This window comes from Hippoglossus hippoglossus, chromosome 13 (assembly GCF_009819705.1).
Source record: "Hippoglossus hippoglossus isolate fHipHip1 chromosome 13, fHipHip1.pri, whole genome shotgun sequence".
Classification (NCBI taxonomy): Eukaryota; Metazoa; Chordata; class Actinopteri; order Pleuronectiformes; family Pleuronectidae; genus Hippoglossus; species Hippoglossus hippoglossus.
Genome location: NC_047163.1, coordinates 17,158,212 through 17,178,443, shown reverse-complemented (window position 1 = coordinate 17,178,443; position 20,232 = coordinate 17,158,212). Strand labels below are relative to the sequence as shown.

General features: G+C 39.7%; 2 protein-coding genes across 3 annotated transcripts; both read right to left on the bottom strand.

Annotated features, from left to right (window-relative positions):
- Positions 1-6,541: 6,541 nt before the first annotated feature.
- LOC117773133 (palmitoyltransferase ZDHHC23-like) lies at positions 6,542-9,081 on the bottom strand. The gene is given in 5 exon segments (XM_034604832.1): positions 6,542-6,576; positions 6,708-6,880; positions 7,680-8,012; positions 8,014-8,268; positions 8,963-9,081. Coding segments are annotated over 5 exon segments (915 nt in total).
- A 1,498-nt stretch (positions 9,082-10,579) lies between these two features.
- aasdhppt (aminoadipate-semialdehyde dehydrogenase-phosphopantetheinyl transferase) lies at positions 10,580-19,710 on the bottom strand. 2 transcript variants are annotated; one of them, XR_004615876.1, is made up of 8 exons: positions 19,332-19,710; positions 18,349-18,462; positions 17,485-17,605; positions 16,438-16,559; positions 15,397-15,558; positions 11,468-11,536; positions 10,857-11,131; positions 10,580-10,784 (listed from the first exon to the last, which is right to left on the bottom strand). XR_004615876.1 is itself a non-coding variant. In XM_034604915.1 (7 exons), exons 1-7 carry the CDS (start codon positions 19,473-19,475, stop codon positions 10,946-10,948), a joined length of 918 nt encoding a protein of 305 aa, XP_034460806.1. In that variant the 5' UTR covers positions 19,476-19,710; the 3' UTR covers positions 10,799-10,945. The 2 variants fall into 2 exon arrangements, 1 of the variants encoding a protein (XP_034460806.1); XM_034604915.1 differs by lacking the exon at positions 10,580-10,784 and having other exon boundaries at positions 10,799-11,131.
- Between the last annotated feature and the right edge of the window lie 522 nt (positions 19,711-20,232).

Here is a 20,232-nt window from a genome sequence, read left to right as displayed (position 1 = left end):
CACATGGAAGAGAAGGGTGAGCAACAGTGTGCGTGTAAGATGAGTAGTATGGAAGGATCTGATTCGTGGTTTGAGTTGAGGATTATGGTAAGAATCAGGATTATTAGGTTTGGTTGTGCATTATGCAGGTCATACAGTCAGCAGATTACCTGCAGCTGTGTGGAGCACAGCCAAACTCACTTCCAACTGAATAAATAAAAACAACTTTGGTAGCGTTTTACAATTAATGAAGAATGAGCAGATGCATGGTCAATTTATTCTGTTTCCATTTTCTGGTTTGGTAACATACAACAATAGCTTGTGGTTGGTTATTGAATTTGAAAACAAAGGGCAAGCTCAAATTCTCTTCAATGATGCTTTACTCTTACTGATGTGGCTGTGTATGTTAGGTTTAAAGTTAAGTCGTGCAGTTGTGTTGCACAGTGTGTAGTAATACATCCTGTCATTAAAAATAAAGTATCAAATATATTGTCCTTGAAATGTCATTGTGAAGGTAATAGGCTCCAGCTAATCTACAGGTGATTAATGCAGCACCGAATCTCTGTAATCTACTGTGATCTAAAGTATGCATCAGTTGGGTCATCCCTGATCTTTCAGCTGCATGTAATGTCATTACATAGACTGTGCGCTAATACTCTGGGTTACCAAGAATACGTGTGATACCCTGCTGCACCTACAACATCAGATTAACTAGTTGACTGATGCCAACCAGGCAGGTGACGGGAGGATTAGAGAAACTAAAATAAAATAATCTAAAAATGGTAATTTCAAAAGCAAACACACAGTTGCTTTATACATTATAACCAGTGATAGTGGAATGTTTGCCTTCTCTAATCGAGACTGGAGGAGACTTCGCTCCCTTTCCGGTACTAATGCCTTATATGGTTTATTACCAAATGTAATGAACCTGGGTGTTTAGTGATACCAGAGTTATCAACTGTTCATGTAATTTTCCCCAAATTCTGACAAGAAATGCTATTGAACCTCATGTTTCTGACACATCACTGTGTTTACCCACAATGCAATGCTGTTATTTAGGCAGACAGCCACACAAGGCCCCAGTAATCAGAACAAGCCAACAAGTGTAAACGTGTTAATATATCTGATTAGGTTGTGTAAGTACTACATATCTACCCTGTGTGTGTCGGTGTGCGTGTAAGCTTTGATTGTGTCAAATGTGGCATGACTTTCTAATCACACGTAGGGCTGCACACAGCATGTTCAGAGCAGGGGAAATAAACAAAGCGATGACTGATGACGTTAAAAAAACAGCAAGCTGATGTTTAAAGGAACTCCTTTACAAACGCTGGTACGGGGAAAACAGATGGACAGAATGTAAGTCAAACTAAGCAGGAACTAAATTCTCTCCTTTCTCAATACAAACTTGTGGATGATTATTTGGCCCAATTTGGCGTTTTGTAAAAAAAAGAGTCACAAAATTTGGAATTTCTGCATCTCAAAAATCATTCAGTGGAAATAAAATGCATTTTGCATATTTAGCATTTGTATGTTAACTAATGAGCTTAGCCATCCCTACCATTATCAACTACAATACAGTGGCCAACGCTAATGAGCTTGTGAGCATCCTGTATGTCAGACACACTTTTCAATAAGGAATATTATAGAGGTAATAATGAACCCAGATGATATTTGACAGGTTTAGAGTGTTCTAGGATCACTGGCCAATCACAAACAAGTTTCAACCCTAAAGCCTCAAGTTCTATATTGTATCGAGACTATCTCTCCACTATGCATATTACATATGCAGGAGTTGGAGTCTTTTCACTCAGAGAACCAAGGTCACAATATAACCAAACGTTTCATCCCCTCTTTTTTATAAGAAGCTTAAAAACATTGAATGAGCCAGTGAAAGTCTAAATGTGAGACAAGAGACAAAATGTTCTCATGTCTCACCTCAGACTAAACTCTCAGTGTGATGCCCAAAGCATTCCTGTCTCCATCAGACATGTGGAAAAAACAACAGCAGTAAACTTGAGGGGACTTAAAATGTCCTCTGTCTCTCTGAGGAAAGCCTGTGACTCCAGTCTGACCCCGGTGCTCCTGCAGCGCTGCGGAAAACAGAAGATTTAAGACGGTAAGGAGGCAAAATAATTCACTCCAGCTGGAGGCAATGACTGTGTGTGTGTGTGTGTGTGTGTTTACAAGATCCTTTCTTTCATTCACAGTAGATGCACATGTACACGCTGACCTATACACACTTGACTGACTGACTCTGACATGCTGGCTGTACTTGGTTTTGTACCTCACCTCCAAACAAAGGACCTGCATGAAGGCCATCTGGGCAGCAGGTTTCCATTTCATCAATACCCACAATTCCCCTCTATTGCACTCAAATGCTTCAATCTGCGGCGTGAAAATAAAAGGGTGGGAACAAAAAAAAGATCAAACAAACAAACAATAAACCTGATAGAAAAAGAGAGAGGGTTATCTGACGTGACGGTGAGCAGCAGGTGTGCACATCAGCTTGTCACAGCAGGTTCATGTCAATGTGTCTATTTGGCTTCATTATTCAGACAGACTTCTGGTCAGCCTGTTTAAAATGCTGCCTGCAGTTCAATTAAAATAGTTTTTAAACTTTTGTGTTTTTTTAGTGTCTCCATTCTCATTTCTTTAATTGTGATAATGCCTCCATGCCAGAGACAGTCCCAGTGGCCGGAGGGATGATGTTTTCAGGTTGTTCTTCTGTTCGTCCCATTCTTGTGACTCAAGAATTAATAAAGTTTTATATTATCTTATCTTATTTAACACTTGGATAAGAACTACTTATAAGAACAGAAAACATCATAGAAAACAACATAACATTGAGCAAAATGTATTTAAAATGTATTTTAACTTTATTTGGTCCATGTCCCATCAACTAACGTGGAGGAGGCAGGACTTCTGGCCAAATACTGGAGCCAGGCACCAGGTGGCGTTACTTTTTGGAATATGTCATGTCGTCCATCTTTATATACAGACAATTGTATGTTTATATCAGAAAATTTGAACAACCAATAAGTTCCTTGTTTCCTTGCTGACAGAGGTTACACTTTTATTTTTAATTTGAATTGATTGTCTGATTTGAATTCAAATTGAAATAAAAATTCTAATTCATGGCAGTGGGAAAACGCATTGATCTTGGATCCAGTCCATGTGTTTACGTGCTCATCTCAGGAAGTAGAGGTGTAGTATCACAAACTCGACCTCTTAACTTCCAATTATAGGCAGTTATTTCTTTCTGTGTGAAGGTGAGAAGGCTCATGATTATAGGTTGTGATAATAGTAATGTGATGCAGAAAGAAAAGTGCAGACTGACAGTGCATTTACAAGCAAAGAGAAAAAGAGGGGAGGGAGGGAAGGAGGGAAGGAGGGAGGGGGAGGGGGAGAGAGAGAGAGAGAGAGAGGATGGTCAAGTAGATGAAAATGAATGCAAGATAAGATTGAAGTTAAAAACAGAAGTGATGGTAAGAGAGAAAGAAACAGACTTAAGCGTCTGTCTCTCTCTCACACACACACACACATTTATATGATCTGAAACACCACTGCACGCTGATATTGAATTATTGTCCAGCTCTATGCACATGAACACGTGAAAGCCCACTGATTGAGAGAAGGACTGAAATAAAAATCAAACATTTAATAAAACTAGGGCTACGTTGTAGCACTAACGGGCCCGAGCACACGCATGTCTCCGCGTTGCATGCGTTTTGCGCACTGCGGCAAGGATAAACACTTCACTTCCTGCGTCCGTCACGCGATGTCGATCCTTGCTCATTACGGTCCACGCTATCAATTGCACATCACACTGTGAACATTTTATGTAAATCGAATGATAGTTGTAAAACAAAGCTTACTTCCTGTTGCCAGTAGGTGGCACCATCACTATTATTACCTACAGACTAATATATCAGTTCAAGTAGGGGCTCTGATGTAGCGTGAGCAATTTTGTGTCAATTGGACAATGTTACAACAACATAATTATCACACTGATCAGTAGGTGGCGCTATGACCCTGCACTAATATTAATATATGGAGCGTCCGTCTGTCCGTCTGGAAAAAACAAAATACGGACAGACAGACGGACGGTCTGTCTGTCTGTATTTATTTTTTTTTTGGGACGGACAGACGGACGGATTTTATTTAATTTTTTTAATTGCAATTTAATTTAATTTAAGTTTTATGGACGAAAAAAAAAAAAAGTCTGTCCGTCCCAAAAAAATAATAAAATACGGACAGAAGGACAAAATCTAACTAAACTAAAAAGTACAAAAGTAACGAAAAAGTACAAAAGTAACTAAAAGTACAAAAGTAACTAAAAGTACAAAAGTAACTAAAATGTAACTAAAAGTACAAAAGTAACTAAAAGTACAAAAGTAACTAAAAAGTAACTTTTAGTTACTTTTGTACTTTTAGTTACTTTTTAGTTACTTTTGTACTTTTAGTTACTTTTGTACTTTTAGTTACTTTTTAGTTACTCTCGTACTTTTAGTTACTTTTGTACTTTTAGTTACTTTTGTACTTTTAGTTACTTTTTAGTTACTCTCGTACTTTTAGTTACTTTTGTACTTTTAGTTACTTTTAGTTACTTTTTTACTTTTAGTTACTTTTCTACTTTTAGTTACTTTTTCGTTACTTTTTTACTTTTAGTTACTTTTCTACTTTTAGTTACTTTTCTACTTTTAGTTACTTTTTAGTTACTTTCGTACTTTTAGTTACTTTTTAGTTACTTTTGTACTTTTAGTTACTTTTTAGTTACTTTTGTACTTTTAGTTACTTTCGTACTTTTAGTTACTTTTGTACTTTTAGTTACTTTTGTACTTTTACTTACTTTTTAGTTACTTTTGTACTTTTAGTTACTTTTGTACTTTTAGTTACTTTTGTACTTTTAGTTACTTTTTCGTTACTTTCGTTACTTTTAGTTACTTTTGTACTTTTAGTTACTTTCGTACTGTTAGTTACTTTTGTACTTTTAGTTACTTTTGTACTTTTAGTTACTTTTGTACTTTTAGTTACTTTTTAGTTACTTTCGTACTTTTAGTTACTTTTGTACTTTTAGTTACTTTTTAGTTACTTTCGTACTTTTAGTTACTTTTTAGTTACTTTTGTACTTTTAGTTACTTTTGTACTTTTAGTTACTTTTTCGTTACTTTTGTACTTTTAGTTACTTTTGTGCTTTTAGTTACTTTTTAGTTACTTTCGTACTTTTAGTTACTTTTTCGTTACTTTTGTACTTTTAGTTACTTTTGTACTTTTAGTTACTTTTGTACTTTTAGTTACTTTTTAGTTACTTTCGTACTTTTAGTTACTTTTGAGTTACTTTTGTACTTTTAGTTACTTTTGTACTTTTAGTTACTTTTGTACTTTTAGTTACTTTCGTACTTTTAGTTACTTTTGTACTTTTAGTTACTTTTTAGTTACTTTCGTACTTTTAGTTACTTTTGTACTTTACGTCACGCTGCGTCACGTCACGTTACGTAACTTTACGTTACGTTACTGTACGTTGCGTCGCGTTACGTAACTTTACGTCACGTTACATCACGTAACTTTACGTCACGTCACTTTATGTCACGTCACTTTATGTAACTTTACGTTACGTCACGTAACTTTACTTTACTGTACGTCGCGTTATGTTACGTAACTTTACGTCACGTCACGTCATGGCACGTTACGTCACACTACTGTACGTTACGTTACGTTGCGTCACGTCGCGTCACGGCACATTACGTCACGTTACGTAACTTTACTTTACGTCACGTCGGGTTACGTTACGTAACTTTACGTCACGTCACTTTACGCCACGTAACGTAACGTTGCGTCACTTTACATCGCGTCACATCACTTTTCGTTACTTTGTTACTTGTAGTTACATTGGTACTTATTAAAATAACGTGTTACTTTACGTTACGTTACTTCACGTTACTTTACGTTACTTCATGCTATTTTACGTTACGTAACTTTACGTCACGTCGCGTCACGTTAAGTCACGCTACTGTACGTTACGTTGCGTCGCGTTATGTAACTTTACGTCGCGTCGCGTCGCGTCACGGCACGTTACGTCACGTTGCATCGCGTCGCGTTATGTAACTTTACGTCACGTCGCGTCACGCTACTGTACGTTACGTTGCGTCACATTACGTAACTGTACGTCACGTCGCGTCACGGCACGTTACTGTACGTTACGTTGCGCCGCGTAACGTTACGTAACTTTACTTTACTGTACATTACCGTGCGTCGCGTCACGTTACGTAACTTTACGCCACGTCACGTCACGTCACTTTACGTCACGTCACGTCGCTTTACGTAACTTTACGTTACGTCACGTAACTTTACTTTACTTTACTTTACGTCACGTCACTGTACGTCACGTAACCCGACGTGACGTGACGTAAAGTTACGTAACTTTACTTTACTGTACGTTACTGTACGTCGCGTTACGTTGCGTTACGTAACTTTACGTCACGTCGCGTTACGTAACTTTACGTCACGCTACGTAACTTTACGTTACTTTACTTTACGCCACGTAACGTAACGTCGCGTCACGTCACTTTACGTCGCGTCGCGTCACGTCGCTATTATCTAATAGCAACAAGTAAAGTAAATTTTTGTGTTTATATTACTTTGGTGAACTTTTTCAATGTTCTGATGTAGTTGTTGGGATGAGACAGAAGATATGATACATAAACATGTATTTATGATATATAGAGTGCTGTACCTGGACTGGCTGTAGACATCGGGGCAGTAGAAGAGAGCCGTCATGACATACTGCCGAGGACAGATGCTGCAAAGCACCAAACTGATCCCATACAGAGAGGTCAGCACGAACACCAAGAGGGTCAGCAGGAAACTGCGGTGGTTTGCCTGTCCGACACAGCTGTTTATCCTGCAACACCTCAACACAACACAGACCCACAAGACAAAGATCTGTGAGACCCAAGCTGACCTGGATATGTTGGCTCCATATACCTGCTGTATTTAAAATAACTCAGTAGATGTAGTATTTGAAGTTTACATTTGAAAGACTATTGAATATTTCCTGGTCAGACTATCATGTGGGTTATTCTAGTTTGGTGGTAATAGATTCAGTATACTCACAGTATATCATGGTTGGTTCTGGAGTTTCTATCTATATAGTAAATGTGAATAATAAACAGGAAGATTAACATCATATATACATTTTATTCTTTTGTCTTTGAGGTTGTAAGTCTATTGCAGACAATGAAACAATTCAGAAACTGTGCATGAGGTATAAAGAGATTTATAAAACTGACATCATCATCTTTAATGTTCTTGGCAGTGTGCAGTTCAGGAAAGTGTCTGATAAAGCTCACAAACAAATAGACACCCTGTCTTCCTGGTTGGCCTGAGACAGATCCCAGTTTACCAGTTTTCTAGTTCAAGTTTACATTTCAAGACATTTTTGCTGGGAGCAGTTTCCATTTAAAAATCAATCTTTGGATGCAAAGAGTTTTTCACTTGAGCCCCCGCTTCCCAAAATGTCTGTGCACGGCCCTGAGGAAACCAGTGGGTACAGTAGGAGTCTTTGCTTAAGACATGAACGTTGTTGTGTAATTACTGGGCAGTTATCTAATCTGTCATAATTCAATATTCACTTTCATGATGTGGTGTGAATGTACAATTCAAAGAAGTATAAAGATGTTATAATATCAAATCCAACCCACCACACACAGTGGTGGTCCAGACGCTTGACGCAGGATCCACAAGTTCGACAGCGTCCGGCCCGCGGGGGTCGCATTGTTTTGCACACAGAGCATCTGCTCCACTTTTCTGTCAGGGCAGGAGGAGAGGAGGAGGAGGCCGCTGATTGGATGGATCCATTAAGATGTGTAGAGTCCTTGTTAACCTCCTCACTCTGGCTGTGATAGGAGGTGGTGTGAAACCCTGGGCCTCTCTTGGTGTGAATGAGAGATCCGATGGTGAGGATCATCCCAGCAGTCACAGTGCACAGCTGCAGATGGCTGACGTCCCCACGCGGTAGAATCTCTGTGATGGTCATACATGTAGAACAGCGCCAGAGTAAGGAAGAAGAGGGTGCGTCTCCTCTTGCGGTGCGTGGCGTAGTAGTACCAGAGGACCAGGCTGGGCAGAGCTGTCAGGATGATGATGCCCAGCAGGTGGTGCAGCGCTGCGGCCCGGAGCAGCAGAGGCAGCAGCACCAGGGCCGGGATCATGGAGATCTCCAGGTTGTCAATCAGGGCCCCGAGAACAGGAGAGTGACATCCGCTGTGAGGGGGTTTGTGTCTCAGCCACCTGCAGCACACACATTCAGGCAGAGTTACAAACACCTGAAAATAAAAAAACTTAATTAGGAATGATGCTAATACACTTTCATTGATCAAACTAATAAGATGATATGAGGAAAAATCACATGTTGTTTTCTTATTAGAAGGGTCAGACCCTGTAATTTTAATATTGTGCTTTGGTGTGATGTCACACGTGTTTGGTTTTAAATAAACTGTAAAAAGATAAATAAATGGATAAAATAAAATGAATTTATGATTAAATACATTGCAACATGAAGTCATGAAGTCTCAGAAGGATCTGAGGCCCTGGGACATTTCTTCACTCGGCCTGAAGTTTATTGTACTAAAGCAGGGATTCCAAAACCTTTGAGTCCTTGATGCCCAAAATAACCGAGTCAGAGATATGTGACCCCCATTATCCCAAAGGATATTTTAGCTGAGCTTGTTCACAAAAAATCTCCCATGTGCAATGTTTCCTGTGGTGCTGTAAACTGACCTGCTGCAACTGATGCTGTCACTCATCTGTCATAATCACCATGCATGGTTATTTACATGGTTTTATTCTAACAAGTACTTTTTTTAGCTTTTGGAACAATTATGGCTAAAATATGATATTGAGAATTGCATCTAAATTGTATTTGATGTCTGTAAATCACCTTGTGACCCTTTTGTGTCTCATTAAAGGTCATACTTCTTCTAACCTGTTAAAGGCCTCGTCCAGATCTTCACAGTCACAGCAGCATCCGTACTGGTAGATATCACACTCGCAGCAGCACATGGGATCATCTGGCTCCGGAGGCTTTAACTTCTCCCATTTCATTATGGCTTCCTGAAGTTCACAGGGCAACTTCGTTCTCTGGAGCGATGCACAAATGAACTACACCATTAAAACAAACTATTAGTGCAGGGAACATATCTATGGAAATGTACTGACAGAATCTATAACACAAAAACACACACTTTTTGAAAAAAGCACATATATACTGTACATACACTACCGTTCAAAAGTTTGGGGTCACCCAGACAATTTCGTGTTTTCCATGAAAACTCACACTTTTATTTATCAAATGAGTTGCAAAATGAATAGAAAATATAGTCAAGACATTGACAAGGTTAGAAATAATGATTTTTATTTGAAATATTAATTTTGTTCTTCAAACTTTGCTTTCGTCAAAAAATGCTCCATTTGCAGCAATTACAGCATTGCAGACCTTTGGCATTCTAGCTGTTAATTTGTTGAGGTAATCTGTAGAAATTTCACCCCACGCTTCCTGAAGCACCTCCCACAAGTTGGATTGGCTTGATGGGCACTTCTTGCGTACCATACGGTCAAGCTGTCTGTGTTCTTTTGCCCATATCAATCTCTTCTTTTTATTGGCCAGTCTCAGATATGGCTTTTTCTTTGCCACTCTGCCTAGAAGGCCAGCATCCCGGAGTCGCCTCTTCACTGTAGACGTTGACACTGGCGTTTTGCAGGTATCATTTAAAGAAGCTGCCAGTTGAGGACCTGTGAGGCGTCTATTTCTCAAACTAGAGACTCTAATATACTTGTCTTCTTGCTGAGTTGTGCACCGGGGCCTCCCACTTCTCTTTCTACTCTGGTTAGAGCCCGTTTGTGCTGTTCTCTGAAGGGAGTAGTACACACCATTGTAGGAAATTTTCAGTTTCTTCACAATTTCTCGCATGGAATAGCCTTCATTTCTAAGAACAAGAATAGACTGGCGAGTTTCACATGAAAGTTCTCTTTTTCTGGCCATTTTGAGAGTATAATCTAACCCACAAATGTGATGCTCCAGATACTCAACTAGCTCAAAGGAAGGCCAGTTTTATAGCTTCTCTCACCAGCAAAATAGTTTTCAGCTGTGCTAACATAATTGCACAAGGGTTTTCAAGGCTTTTCTAATTAGGCACATTCACAGTAACATGAAGTCACTGTGACCTTTGACCCCCAGCCACCAAATTCGAATCAGTTAATCTTTGAGTCAAAATGAACTTTTGTACATTCCCTTAAGCTGATCTTAAGATATCATGTTCAAGAAAAACATAAAAATACTTTGTGAGGCCACCGTGACCTTGGACCTTTGACCACCAAAACCAGATCATTCTTGAGTCCAAGTGAATATTTGCACCAGATTTGAGGAAATTCCCTCAAGGGATTCTTGAGATATCGTGTTCATGGGAATAGAAAGGACGGACAAAACAAAAACAAAATGACTCCGGCCACTGGCTGTTGAAAACCCAGAGGCATAATAATTTGAATTAATAATAGTAACTTTGTTCGGAGTCATACAGATATAAAAGTGAATATTAAAGTTTCCTTTACCCACACCAGGAATAGAAATGACCCTTTTTTAATTCTTACTGTGTTTCAATCTTTGAAAAGAGCTGTTGGGGCATGCAACAATCAATAATGAGCACAGTGTGTATTGTAATACCATTATTATTATTATATTACTTTTAATGAGTGAAAGGCAGCTTTAAACAAACTCGAAACATTAGGAGGCAGCTTATGAAATTCAGAGCATGTTATTCTATGAATCAAAACTAAATATTTGGATGTACTGTCCAGTATAGTGAGGATCTAAAAATAGAAGATGTCTTCTGAGTCTGAGTCAAACCTGTGAGTTTTCTGCTCATAAATAAACTAGACTGGACTCATGTTGAATGAAGTAGCAGCTTCAGTGTCAGTCTGAGACAGCAGCTTGTCTGGACGTGTGTGTCTCTCTCTGTCTCTGTGGACCCTCAGCCTTTGTCTTGAAGCTGTCCCAGTAGGTGGGGTCTTCCTCCGTCAGAGGTGAGGCGGAGGCAGTGAGGTCACTGAACGACAGCAGCGTAAATGTGGTGGGAGGAGGGAGAGATGAAGGACGAGGCTGAGGGGGAAATAGAAGAAAGAATGTTGTTGATTATATTATTATAAAGTCTGTTTAGTGTTAGGGCCACTTGAAGGGAAACAAAATCAGAGATTTCGAGAATAAATTTGTAATATGGGAAGAATAGAGTTGTATAATATTTTATAGGAATGAAGATGTATTATTATATAAATAAAGTCTGAAAATTACAAGAAAAAAGTTGTAAATTTACAATTATACAATAGTGATTTAACAAGAATTAAGTTCTTATTTTATAAGAATAAAGTAACACTATTACGACACTTTCTTTTTAATCATGACAAAATGAAATGAAATGTTAACATCATGTGTGCTTACTGGAGAGTCTGGTTTGTCTGTTGGTCCGAGTGCAACAGCAACATGATGGTCAACATCCAGCAAGCTCTCCTGCAGAATCACACACACGCACACACACGTCAGCATATGCATAAATACAGAGTATAGCTGGCATATCACACTGAATAGAAAAATCACCTTTGATCTAATTCAAATTCATAGCAAACACACAATGTATGACAAACACTGCATATGTGCGTACTTATCAGATGTTCAGTCAAACATTAACCCGGCATGCGTCCACTCGTGCATAACATCTTGAAGACAGCCATGTGAATATCTACATGCAGAAGCTGTTTGCATGATTTCTAAGAAGAGTGAGTGAAGGTGCAGTTAGAAAACCGCTGCGTTGACGAGTCGCACGTCACTTCAGAGAAAAAAACCTGTGCATGTGAAGCCAGTGAACCCCTGAAAAATGTCACTTTAGGGGTCGTAGAAATAAATCCATCAGATTTATGATTGATACACGTGACAAAAAAGCTCTGCTTGTGTGGATTTTATCATCATTTCTTTAACATAAATCATTTGCATTTGTATCTCAAGGTTACATTTTTTTAAAACAAAAAAATGTCCACATGCACACACCCACTGTAAATACAATCCTGTTGAATTGTACATTCTCTAGTCACTGTTTTTGGGGGTTTGGTGACATATATATAAAGATGGACTATTTTCTCCCGCTATCCATAATTTAGGCCAAAATATCCTGGAAATCAACGCTGCCTTCTTACACATTTGGAGCCTAGAGCATGCTCGACCAATCGTGACTCAGTCGCAGGGAGCTGTCAATCATGGCCTTTCACCCTGTTTTTGCAGCATCAAATTAAAACCAAACTTATCAGAAAAATCAACAATTGAACAAACATCAGTGTGATAAGAAACCATCTTTAAGAAGACTTTATTTGACTTTTTATTTTGGTCCATGTTCATTCCACTAACATGGAGCAGGTGGCAATCGTGAAACTTTGGCTTTACTTTTATGTCATCCATCTTTGTATACAGTCAATGTTTCTACTCTGTAACGTCTACTTCAAATACCAATGGTGGGTTTTTTTTTATTAAAAGGACGTTTTCTGCCTTTAATTCAGAAAGAAATACTGTTTGAATTTCTGTGTGTGTTTGTAGAAAGTAGGTAGAGAAAAATCACTATGAAATGCATTAAAATAGATTTGTATCATCATGTATTGGTGTTTATACTGTATATATATATATATATATATATATATATGCTGTTTTGAATATAAGTGTATCGGTGTGTGTGTGTGTGTGTGTGTGTGTGTGTGTGTGTGTCCAGTTTATTATGTCCCTCAGCATCTGTGTCTAAAATCCTGTGGTGGTGACATCACCACAGGTCAACAGGAAGTAATTAGTCTCATAGCGGCTCTCTGATACAGCGAATCAGCACGCAGCGAGCAAGAGGACGTGAGGTCAACAACACTGCTGCTCGTCTCACGTCTCTGGTCAACCTCAGACCTGAGTGTGTGTCTGTTTGTTGATGAGAAAAATCAGAGAAGTCGATTCATTTTGACTTCATTTGACCTGTCGAGGTCACTGCAATCATTCACTGATCACAAATAACTATGTGTTACTGTTCTTCAGGACGTGTTGTTGCTGCAGTCGGGTGCAGGTGTCTTTGTGTTATGACACTTGGATGTAAAATATTACATTTTGTTAATGCGTGAACACGTGACCTGTAATATTTTACTCTCATCTTTTGGAAAATATTGGCAGATATTTCATTGATGATATGCATGAATGAGGTTGATATCGCCAACCCCTGTTTGTTTCTTTGTTGGTTTGTGAGCGGGATTACACAGAAACAACTGAACAGATTACCATGAAACCTGGTAGAAGGATGTGGGATAGAACCCATTAAAGCCAGGACACTTTCTTTTTTTCTCAAAGATTTATTCATGGATGATTCTATTTTAGTGAAAGAAGCTGGAGTTAATCTCTTATGTGATATAATTAAGATTAATTAAGATAGAGGGCTGCAACTAACTAATTTGCAATGACGGAAAACATTCTGGTGTCAGAAAAAGCTATTTTTGCTTGGGAAGTGACAATTATTCGTTTATCAAAATACCTGCATAACAACATTGTTGCTGTTTGACAACTTAATGTATCAAATATCTGTTTATTTTATCAAGGTTTTTTATTCTATAATTTTGGCCTATTGTTTTATGTGGATCTCCAATTGAAAAAAAAAAATCTATCTGCTCGTTCATCCATCTGATGAAGGCCTTTAAACCGAAATGTCATATTAAATGAATAAAAAATAAAGCAGCGGTACAGTGAGACAGTGTGGGAGTTTTTCAGCTACTTCTCTCTCTCCACTCCATTCCCAACAACCTGCATCTCTCCATCATTTGCACCCTTTACACATCCTACATACTGTACAGCATGTTGCCGTCACTTCTTTTTTTCCTGACAATTTATAGTTAAAACAAGGACACATTACCATCAAACTGTGATCGATGCAAGCGAGCTGTTTGTCCCTGGTGTGAAAACACGGACACAAAAAACGCATTAGACGTCCACGAGAGGCGAGAGGAGTGGATCAGCCTTTTCAAACCAGTGGTAACCTTTTAGCAGTCACTTGCTAATCCCTCTTACACTGGGCATGAAGGAGAGGAGTGAGAGGTGGAGGGAGAGGAGGGGGAAAAGGGAGAAAAAGCACAGGGCGGAAAGGGGAGAGGAGGCAGGTACAGTAAAAGGAAGGGAGAGGCTGAAGAGGGAGAAGAAAGTGGAGGAGATATTGGAGAAAACATCAAAGGGAGAAGTGGAGAGGAAGAGGTGAGAAGAGAAGACGAGATGAGATGAAATGGGGAGTAGACGGGGAGAGGAGTGATGGCAACACAATGATTCTTCTGCTCTGACAGGGAGGTGCACTCCTCTAATCTCTCCTGGTGGTGCTAGGAGGGGTGAAGGGCCACTCGAGAGGCCCCCAAGAGCAATCTCTTGTGTGTGTGTGTGTTTCTCTGTAGGGCCACCTGTGATTCACTTCGCACATGAGTTCCAGGGGACAGCCACTGTGGAGCCGAGCAGCGAAACGCCTTTGCTGATTTGTCAGGTTGCTATCACATGACCCTTTTCCAAAAGATAACAACCAGCAGCAGCCTCAGCTACGAGTGTGGAACCCAACATGGATCATGAATTAGAAGCGTTCCTGTTCTCTTTGCTTTCACCTGTGCATCTCACCATGATCCAACTTCTTTCATGTGTAGGAGACAAGCTATTATTTGTAAATGCCATTTTTTTAATCTAAAACACAGTAGTGTTTAGCCTTAGAATTTCTGTATTGCATGATTGTCCTCAGAAGATGGAGTTGCCCAGTTGTCATTAAAAGAAGTAGATGTTCAGATTTCTACTCCTCACTTACAGGCCTTCTCGTCCATGGTTTGTCTTGTGCATGTAACAGTAGGTGAGGATATAAAACCTTAGAAATCTCCTCCCTGTCCTACAAGCACGGAAATTTAACTTTTTGTTCTGACTTCATATTGAAAGTCAACATTTGGAAGAATTCAGAGCCTATTTTAAACACTACTGAACAAACAACCTAAATGTAATATCTAAAATGTGGAGAAAGCCCACTGCATTTGAAACAAGCTACGACACAAATAGAAAACACAAAAAAATAAAACAGCTTGGCAGAATGCCTTTTGAAAACTGGCACCTGATCAGTAGGAGGAAACACAGCAGACTGCTTCCAACACAGACATGTTGCTGTTTCTCTCTGGGATGTGTGCATGCCCACACTTTTTATGAAATGTAGTGACTAAACCATTGCATCAGTCTTTACTCTGTTTTCAGTTTGTCATTTGTCATAACATGCACAACAAAGACAATGTCGAGCTTTTTAGGAATCTGGGGAGTTTTTGTGTCAAATTGCACTCGTCGAACAGACTCACTTCAAATATCCAGTCCTCCTTTTCTTCCTCATCCAGATGCATCTTGGTCTGACATAGTGGCTGGTTCTGGGTGAGCGGTTCAGAGGACAGGTGAAACTCCACCCTCTGCAGGTCTAAGCCGAGACCTGTGCCGATGGCTTTGATGAAGCTCTCCTTCAGGGCCTTGGTGGAGACGGAGTGAACGTGATCAGTTAAACGCAGCAAATCAGCACAGGCCCATGCAGAAAAAAAAGGGATATGATAGAGCTGAGAAGGACATTCTATTTGAGTGCTTCTGCTTCATTGTGTGTTGGTGAGAGTGTGTGAGTGTGTGTTGTTGTTAAGTGGGGTCCAAAAATCGGAGAATCTCAGACTAAAACCACAACAGATGGGAAACGATGCATACATGAATAACAGTGTGTGTGTGTTTGTGTGTGTGTGTGTGTGTATGTGTGTATACAAAATGGGGACTTTGTGCGTGTGTGTCCAACCAAAACCAGCCCTGCTCCACAGCCAATGAGCCACAATAACAGTATTACAAGGCTAATCGCTATGGCAACCATCGAGCTCTGCCATTAGTCAACAGGGTGGTGATGATATCAGAGCTTGACGTCTCTGTGCCACCCTCTCAATCTCACAACATCTTTACTTAGCACCACCAATGCTGTCGCTGTCCATCTGTGTGTGTGTGCAGAATTTTGTGTCTTTAAGGATGAAATGCAGAGCGATGACAGATAGCGAAGAAAAGACAGACTTGACTTGTGCAGACGAATGTGCACAATGTACAAATATGTGTGTATGTGTTTGTGTGTCTGTGTCTTCTAAAGGACATTTCCTTACTCTTGTTGAGGGTTAAGGACAGAGGGTGTCGCACCTTGTTAAGCCCTATGAGACAAATTGTGATTTGTGAATATGGGCTGTACAAATAAAATGTGATCGATTGATTGATTTAACAATTTACACACACACACACACACACACAGAGAAAACAACAACAACACCGCCCGCAGGGCCCAGCAGTGATGCAATGTGACGACAAGGTAGTATGGTTGCCATGGTTACCCAGTGGCGGTAGACCGCAGCGAGTTGCTGGTGCTCCGAGCCAGCTGATTGGATGATGCCCCACTCGTACGCTGTAAACTGACGAGTCATGATGCGGAAAAACTCCGGCACAGACTTGCTACCTGGAGGAAGGGAAAAGGGGCGGGGGGGGACAGAAGAGAAGTGTGGTGAGAAGCTGGAAGAAGGCGTCATGCATAGTTTCCAAACACAAGTGTTCTTAAGAATAAAAAAATGGTAAGTATGTTTAACACCCACCACCTACCTATCCACACCATAGACTTTACACACACATGCACGCACACAGACACAGACACACACACACAGAGGTCCTAACAGTTGTACACACAAGCGGCCTTGGCCAAACAGCTTCCATCCATAATACAACAGTGAACCTTTGTGGTCAAGTTGGGAATTACACTAGCAAAATAATATCTGCCTTCTACTGACAGATCTGATTGTTATGGGTTTATTAGCACTAGTGTGGATGAGATGGTTGAAATGTTAAACTGACGCACGTGGCCATAGATTGATCGTCATGTTTTTGCCATGATCCAAAGAGCAGCAATATTATTACATTTATTTATTTATCTGTATTTGTGGCTTTAATATTACAAAGAGTCACAGCTAGAGCTCAATGTGAAAATCGTATTTTTCTGTGTGTCTGTCTGAGACACAATACCAGCGACAGAGAGAAAGTGTTTATGTAGTGTTCTATTTCATTGTCAGCCCTTGTCTCTATTTTTTTCCATAGTTGACCTCATTGTTATTTTTAATAGATTTCTGTTAATGGAAGTAATTTAGATGAAGAGTGTCTTTGAAGAAAGAAAACAGACATGAAGTGAAATTTATTTAGTAAATCTATCATGTGCCTGTTCATTCAGATCTAAGGAGAAAATCACCTAACTCATTTTGAAGTTAATGTGATTCTCAGTGACTGGGGAAAATAAAAAGTTTTTTGCTTTTGTAGATACACACAAAATATTTTTTTATGAAATATAAGCAGATGTATCCGCAAACACATAACTATTAACCACTGTATGTATTTACCTGGCATGGTGGTCTTCATGATATCCACTCCCACCTGCACCCCCTGATCTGCAGCGAGCACGGCGTAGTCTCCCTGGTGGGAGAGGTTGAAACTCCAGACACCACCTGAATCTGAACCGACCTGGAGTTCAGACAGGAAGAAGGGAGATCTATTATATTTCTATTATATAGCAAAACTAACTATATACTGTATACTAAGAGATACTAAGTACATAACATCTCTAATTTATTCTACTAACAGTCTGGCCTACCTTAATAAAATGGAAAGTATCTATGTATTGAACTTAAATTGTAAGCATCAAGGTCCTCAGTGCTGAGCAAGTAAATAAAACCACCAGTTCAGTGGGTTTAAGATATATTTCCCCATTTAAAATACTAAGAAAGCTGTTAATGGGCAATTAAAAAGATAGTTAAACATATATATATATATATATAGGGGGATGAGAAGTTAAGTGTAAGTGTGAATAATATGGTTACATACATACACACTAAACATCTCTTCCTTCCTGAGGTGGCTGTGGCTCAGGAAGGTGGAGACAGTCGTCCACTAACCAGACGGATGACAGTTCAATGCCAGGTCCCCCCCATTACATGTGTTGGAGTGACCTTTTTCAAGATACTGAACCATGAATTGCCGACAGTGTGTGAGGGATGTGTGCTGCACATAGATGCCCTGTATGAATGTGGGTGTCAATGATTGTATGGCTGTAACAAGCTTTGAGAGGTCATCAGGACTAGGAAAACGTTATAAAGATCATTCAGACCTTTAACCATTCCTACAGTGCAGTTGACTGATACAGTCAAATAGAAGAGACATGATCAGGAGATGTTTCATAGGAATATGAGGATTTAACTTTGAAGAACCTTCAGCGGTGCTGCCAGGTAAGGCTTCCCTTTGGGAGATCTCTCCAGTCTGATCTGTGACCAGGGGATCCCCATCCTCTCACAGACAAACCTCCGGAGCAACAACCTGCCAGCCTGACAACAGACAACCACACACACAGAGGGAGAATGACTCACAGATATCATGATGTGGTGAGGGGAAGCGGAGACAGAGTTAGTAACAAACAGACATCAGACATGACACAAGCACGATCTCGACATTAAACACAAAACCATGAAAGAACAGAGCACAATCACAACTTCACACGAACAAACTAAATATTTCTTTGCATCATATATTAACACACTGTAACCAGAGATATGAAGCGGAAAAACATAGAGATAAATGCAAAGTAAAAGGTTTATCCTGCATACAAATTAGTTTCAATATTATATGGAAAACTGTCTCTACAGAATAATAATACTAATAATAATACTACTACTACTACTACTACTAATAATAATAATAAGGGGGTGAAATAAGTAAAATTAAAGGTTCAGTGTGTAGAATTTAGTGGCATCTAGTGGTGAAGTTGCAGCTGAACCCCCTCACCTCACCCTCCCCTTCCAAACATGACGGAGAACCTGTAGTAAACTTCAGTTGTTATAAAAAGTCCAAAGGTGTTTAATTTAGTCTGGGCTACTGTAAAAAACATGGCAGCCTCGGTAGAGAGGACCCGCTCCCTGTAAATATAAAATATTTAAATTATAAAGGGCCCATTCAAGTGTAATGAAAACAACAATTTGTTCAATTTACATAATTACACACCAGTGAAAACATCACTAGGATTATTTTATATTAACTTTCTGCCAATAGACCCTTTACCTAAATCTTACACACTGAACCTGTAAATACCAATACTCATAATAGATTTATTTGAGTTAAATTTACAACAACAAAAAGGGGAAAGACAAGAAGCACTGGAGACAGAAAGTTTACAGATGAAGTTCACAGCGGGACTCACCATGGCTGACTTCGCATCCTTGGCGAATACGAACTGTCCGATCCTGTCCTTCTCCTCCCTCTGGACGCAGCGGGCCGCGAGCAGCCACTCGGCCCGGCTCGGGGTCCACGACCCGCAGAGGAAAGCCCAGCGGACAGACCCCATCTCCTCACGACTCAGATCCGACTTCACCGGCGGCTAGCGTTAGCATCGTGCGTTAGCATGTAGGAGTTTTTAAAAGCCTGTAAAGGTTTCAGGGTTTCACCTGGAGGCGACACAGCGGCGGAGAAGAGACGAGTCACCATTCATAAAGTCTAAACTCTGTGTTTACATGTGACAACCACAGACTGTTATAAAAAAAGTGACAGCACACAAACCAGGAAGAGCCCGGCGAGATCCAATGACGTCATAAGTGGGCGCGGTGGAGGATTGGCCAATAGGAGCAGTTGACTGACGATGCCTTCAAATGCGCTCAGGAATATTGTAAAAAACATAAAGTCGCGTTAAAGTAGTGAGGATTTCTGAACAGACACTGCACTGAAAACACAACTGAGACATTTGATAGTTGTTTAGATAATTCATTTTGTTATCCGAAAACGTTAAACTTGTCGTACCCCACTAGGGCTACTTTAAAGTTAGCAACTTGCATTCCCCAATTACTTTTCGTACCCACCCTTCCTATGGGAATCAATATTCAAAGGTAGTGAATCACTGAATTAAAAGACACAAATATTACTTTTCTAACGCAGGAGTCAATCAACTTAAGTCTTTCTTAAAGTTGCGTTTTAACCGCTTGTACAACTAGAACGTCGGGAATCTCGATTTGTTTTGTGGTGTCCGTGAAAGCAGCATGAAAATTGCTATTCTCCGTTTTTGTTTTGATTTCGGTTCATCTGTGTGCTCAAGGTGAGTTGTTTTCTCT